A 6,052-nucleotide genomic window follows, 5' to 3' on the forward strand; every position below is an offset into this window, starting at 1 on the left:
AGATCCATTTAAATACAATTTGATCTGAATGAATATCTCATTTAAACCTGGAAGCAGTTTGAGGATTTTGAACATTTTGAACGTTTCATAATATTTTTAATTGCAAAGTTATTAAATTAGAAAAGAATGCAAAATAGAAGGATTTCCTCCAGTGATTTAAAATGTTTATTTCTCACTGTATATTTTCTGAACTTGTGCTCGTATATTAGCCACACTCACAGTCTCTCATTGATGTCTTGTGTCTTCTGCAGTTTTCTTTCTTTTTGTAGGCGGGCCAGCACAGATCTATCCACCTGTTCTTTATTCCGTTCATACATCCTGGTTAGTATAGTCCTTCCTTCAATAAATAGCAACAAGTGACCATCACAACTAAGTGGACGTCATGGCCTAAACAACCATAGAAGATTATCTGATGGCAAAATCAGGACTAAGAAATGATGGATGCACATATTCATCAAAATACATGTCTTTTTCTCACCCTCTCCATCATTGTCTTTCAGACAGAATAGGATTTCTGGTGTTACAGCACTATGTAGTTCCTCAATAGTGATCAGCTGGGATCTGCTGCTGGCAATGTTGTCCAGTATCCATCCCCTTATATGTTCAACATCTTCAGGCTCAATCTAACAACCCACAGGCACTCTTAAACACAAATAATGCTACATAAGTATGAGAGCTAAAGGAGGAAGCTCAGCGGTCTACCTCTCTTATGTGCTTCTCAAAGGCCTCCAAAAAAAGCTCCCGTGGAGCTGTAGCTGGAGACTCTGCTGCTTTCTTCACAGCATCCTCCACAAAAGCTTGAACATCTGGGTGATCTTCTGTCACCTCTATTGCTGTAAAAAGGACACATTACCAATTCAGGGTTATTTTATTATTATTTATATGCTATTATAGTATTCATTAATATTTTGAATTAGATTTTATTTGTATATTTTCAGTTTTATTTTTAATAATTATTTTAATTTAAAGGGGTCATATGATGCGATTTCAAGTTTTCCTTTCTCTTTGGAGTGTTACAAGCTGTTTGTGAATAGATAAGATCCCTAAAGTTGCAAAGATTAAAATCTCAAACCCAAAGAGATATTCTTTATAAAAGTTGCGCATGTAGGGCCTCTTCCTCCTCCTCCAGGTCTGCACTAGATATGCTCATAGCTGTGTACTTAAATGGCTCTAAGTGAGAAAGTAAAGATATAGAGAGTGAGAGGGAGTGGCTGCTAATTTAGAGTGAAAGAAAGAGCCTGAAACAGTCAGACAGTCCACTCCACATACTCTCCATATGGTAAATCATCTCTTTGAGTGTGTCCTGAGGGGTTTTGTTGCTGATGTCCAGTATAGCATAGCTGCAGGTGATTGTGTGCTCCATGTTTTCCCAATCTGCCAAAAATTGCTTCAGCTGCACACTAAAAGCCTCCATCTCTGGGCCGTCAGGATAACCATTTTCCCACACTGTTGGCAGCGCCATCTCTGCACACCCAGATATATTTCGAAATGCACAAATTAAGTCATAAAATTATAACTGACACTCAAGTAAAGGTAAATAACAGTGAGTGCTGAAGAAAAAAATATAAAGAAATATAACAAACCTTCATCGTTTAGAGTTTTGTCTTCTTCATCAGACTTATCAAAACTCTCTGCAAATACATAGAAATTACTTATCAAAACATACTTTAACATTTAAATGAAAAAAGCTGAATTTTAAGAAGCCATTACTCCAGCTGTCAGTGTCACATGATCCTTCAATCATTCTAATATGTTGATCTGCTGCTCAAGAAATATTTTTTAATATGTTGAGAACAGTGCTGCTTAATATTTTGAGGAAACCATGATGCATGTCTTTATACTTTGATGAATAGAAAGTTAAAAAAGAACAGAATTTATGTGAAATACAAATAACCTTTGTAACATTACATTATTATGGTAGTGTATGCGCAGTGTATGACTGATGACTTCCAGCAGTTTCATTACTGTCAGTGTGAATGTAGAGTATCTGTTGTTGGGAGATGTTAAAGAGTTCTACCTGACTCCTCATGCAGGGTCTCTAGTTTGGACTTGGTGTCAGTAGGCTGTGAACCTTTCTTTGAGTCCTCAGTGTGTTTCCTGCAAAAAAGCATAAAAATATGTTGAAAACAGTACCTTACCACCATTTTAAAATATGTAAACCACCACTTTATTACATTTCCATTATGAAATTGTTAACTGTATCTTAAACATTCTTTTTCTCCACAGGTTTTTTAGATCCATTTAAATACAATTTGATCTGAATGAATATCTCATTTAAACCTGGAAGCAGTTTGAGGATTTTGAACATTTTGAACGTTTCATAATATTTTTAATTGCAAAGTTATTAAATTAGAAAAGAATGCAAAATAGAAGGATTTCCTCCAGTGATTTAAAATGTTTATTTCTCACTGTATATTTTCTGAACTTGTGCTCGTATATTAGCCACACTCACAGTCTCTCATTGATGTCTTGTGTCTTCTGCAGTTTTCTTTCTTTTTGTAGGCGGGCCAGCACAGATCTATCCACCTGTTCTTTATTCCGTTCATACATCCTGGTTAGTATAGTCCTTCCTTCAATAAATAGCAACAAGTGACCATCACAACTAAGTGGACGTCATGGCCTAAACAACCATAGAAGATTATCTGATGGCAAAATCAGGACTAAGAAATGATGGATGCACATATTCATCAAAATACATGTCTTTTTCTCACCCTCTCCATCATTGTCTTTCAGACAGAATAGGATTTCTGGTGTTACAGCACTATGTAGTTCCTCAATAGTGATCAGCTGGGATCTGCTGCTGGCAATGTTGTCCAGTATCCATCCCCTTATATGTTCAACATCTTCAGGCTCAATCTAACAACCCACAGGCACTCTTAAACACAAATAATGCTACATAAGTATGAGAGCTAAAGGAGGAAGCTCAGCGGTCTACCTCTCTTATGTGCTTCTCAAAGGCCTCCAAAAAAAGCTCCCGTGGAGCTGTAGCTGGAGACTCTGCTGCTTTCTTCACAGCATCCTCCACAAAAGCTTGAACATCTGGGTGATCTTCTGTCACCTCTATTGCTGTAAAAAGGACACATTATCAATTGAATGCTGTTTTATTATTATTTATATGCTATTATAGTATTCATTAATATTTTGAATTAGATTTTAAATAATGTTCTTTTTAGCAACATCATATGACCCCTTTAATTTTTGGTTTTGTTGTTTTGAATATTTCTATTTAGCTTTATTTTTCAGTTTTAGTTTTAGTAATTTTAGTACTTCAGAGGTTTAGAGTTTTAATCTAGTTTACGTTTTTAATCTAATGTTTATATTTTATTGTATAGCTTTATTTCATATAATGAAAACACCTTTTTATAGTTTTAGTTATCAATAACAAATAATTGTAGCACGGCGCATTCAATAGTATTTATAATTTATAGTATTTTAACACTGTTTAACTACTTTGCACTATTTAACTATTTTACTATTTAACTTCATACCTTTTTCACTTATTTCACTGGCTGGGTGTGTATCTAAAAATAAAGTGATTAACAATATGTTAAAGCACAGAACATACATTGTTATCAATGAAACTGAGGAGGTGTAAAGTCCATGTTGTTTGTGGATTGACCTCACCTGTGTGAGTTTCACCAGACTCTCCTTCATTAGTTGTTACATTACCTACAAAAATGAAGAAACACCATCTTAAAGATGTCCCAGAATGTCTTTCCAACTCAAAAACAAATTAAGAAATTATTCTATCATGCCATGGAGCTTGTTTTGTATATTTACCAAACTGGTGTTTTCTAACCTGATGCATTTGTAGCCTCAAGCTGCATCTTGGTCCTGACCTTCTCTAAGCCTGTGAGCGTGGCATCTTGATGCACTTTGTCCAACATGTCTTTTGTGAACGTACCAAGTGTACGCTCCATCAGCGCTTCAACATCTACCACTACAGCCCCATAATACTCAGCTAGCAGTGCACTCATTGTGCTCTTTCCTGAGCATGGTGGGCCGATCACAGACACCTTGCAAGGCAAGTGGGGTATGTGTGGCAGCAGGTAGCGTCGAGGGTTCGCCATGAACTTCTGCAGGGCTTCCTGAGATGACAGGATGTAGAACTTATCTATGAAGCTGGGGGAGAGAAAAGACTGAATTTATAAACAGCCCCTCAGAATAAAAAAGTTTATTTATAATAAATTAGTTTTCACTAACCCAACGGCAAACTCTGGTCTGCCCTTGACGATCCTGCCCTCTTTGAGCGCCACCGGACAGTTGCTGGACCATTGACTCTTTTGCCAATGAAAGCCTGGTGCGACAATTCTACAGGACGACAGAGTCCGAAACAGCTCTTCCTAAAAAAACAGACAAGGTGAAGAGGCACATAAAATGAAGTTCAGTTTAGAGAGGTGTGTGTTTACAGTAACTGACCGTGTCCATCTGATCATCAAGCTCTGCTTCCTCTGTCGGCATTAAACGCACAGGTACAGCTGTACATCTCACAGCCATGAACTCCAAACGAGACATTACTGACTGTGGACATGCATAGACAATTGTAAAGTTTAGTGTTTAAATCATTACGTTATATATCATATTATTTGAATGCTTTAGTGATTTCAAGACAGAATTATATCTTAAAGCGATAGTTCAGCCAAAAATGAAAATTGCCATTATTTACTCACCCCCAAGTTGTTCCAAGCCTGTATGAATTTCTTTTTGCTTTTGTACACAAAAGAAATTATTTTTAATAATGTGGGTAACCAAACAGTTGCTGGTCACCACCGTCTCCATCAACATTATTATTCAACAGAAGAAAGAAATTCATGCAGGTTTGCAACAACTTTTTATTTTTATTTTTATTGGAATATACAAAATACAATGAAAGAGCAATATTAATAAATCTATACATTCCTTTTTTCTATTAACAACTACTAAGGGTGGACACAAACATAAACAGTCACAACCCTCAGTAAACCCAAACCCCACCCACCCCTAAGGAGGAGAATAAAACTTAAGTACATTTTAAAAAAATAAATAAAATTACAAAAAAAACTGACAATTATACAGAATTAAATATAACAGAAAAAATGAACAAGAGATTACACAGAACAATTAAAATTAAATTGACAATTAAACAATTAAAAATACATTACAAATCAGTAAATATAAGTGGCGTCGAATATTTGAAGATAATTGTCTCCCCCTAATGAAACCAGTCTGATCTTCAGAGATTATTTCAGGAAGACAGGGATCCAGACGGCAAGCCAGCACCTTGGCTAATAATTTAACATCTGAATTTAACAAATTAATATGCCTCCAACTGCCACATTCAACTGGGTTATCACGCTTAAGTATAAGCGAAATAGAAGCCTGAGTGAGTGTTAAGGGAAGAGAGCCATTGATTAAAGAATCATTGTACATGTCTAACAATAAAGGTGCTAGTTGATTGGCAAACCTTTTATAAAAATCAATCGGAAAGCCGTCCGGACCTGCTGTCTTACCATTTGATAAGCTGAAGACCTTTCAAAATCTCATCTAACTGTAGAGGCTTATCAAGATCATCAGCTACAGCTGCATCAATACGAGGAATATCTAGACTGTCTAAAAAATGATCCATGATGGAATCATCCCCAGGAGGTTCTGATTTATAAAGGTTGGAATAATAAGAGAAAAAAACATCATTGATATCAGATGGATTTTTAGTTAAAGAGCCAGAAGAATCAAAGATCTGAGTAATTAGATGAGAGGCAGCTAGTCCCTTAAGCTGGGATGCCAGTAATCGACCAGCTTTGTCTCCATACTCATAATAAGTAGCCTTAGTTCTTCGAAGCATAAATTCAGCATTCTTCGTACTAAGCAAATCAAATTCCGTTCTTAACTCCAACTTCTTTGCATACAGCTCAGGAGTAGGATTATTAAGAAGCTGCCTGTCAATCTCAACAATGGAATTAACCAGGTCTTGTAATTTTTGTTTTCTTTGCTTGTACTTATAACCCATATATGAAATAGCATGACCTCGAATTACCACTTTGAATGTTTCCCATAATAAAGAGGGTGAAACGGA

At 36.0% G+C, this 6,052-nt stretch overlaps 1 protein-coding gene across 1 annotated transcript; it reads right to left on the minus strand.

Moving 5' to 3' along the window:
- Positions 1-478: 478 nt before the first annotated feature.
- On the minus strand, positions 479-4,515 carry LOC107726602 (adenylate kinase 9-like; the record flags this gene model as incomplete). The annotated part of the gene is made up of 13 exons (XM_016536247.1): positions 4,420-4,515; positions 4,204-4,343; positions 3,800-4,122; positions 3,625-3,669; positions 3,489-3,521; positions 2,936-3,060; positions 2,712-2,856; positions 2,453-2,570; positions 2,018-2,097; positions 1,584-1,631; positions 1,270-1,464; positions 1,112-1,170; positions 479-623 (listed from the first exon to the last, which is right to left on the minus strand). Coding segments are annotated over exons 1-13 (1,552 nt in total), but the record flags the coding sequence as incomplete, so codon positions are not given.
- Between the last annotated feature and the right edge of the window lie 1,537 nt (positions 4,516-6,052).

This window comes from Sinocyclocheilus rhinocerous, unplaced genomic scaffold, assembly GCF_001515625.1.
Source record: "Sinocyclocheilus rhinocerous isolate Xijiao unplaced genomic scaffold, SAMN03320098_v1.1 scaffold1538, whole genome shotgun sequence".
In the NCBI taxonomy this organism is placed as follows: domain Eukaryota; kingdom Metazoa; phylum Chordata; class Actinopteri; order Cypriniformes; family Cyprinidae; genus Sinocyclocheilus; species Sinocyclocheilus rhinocerous.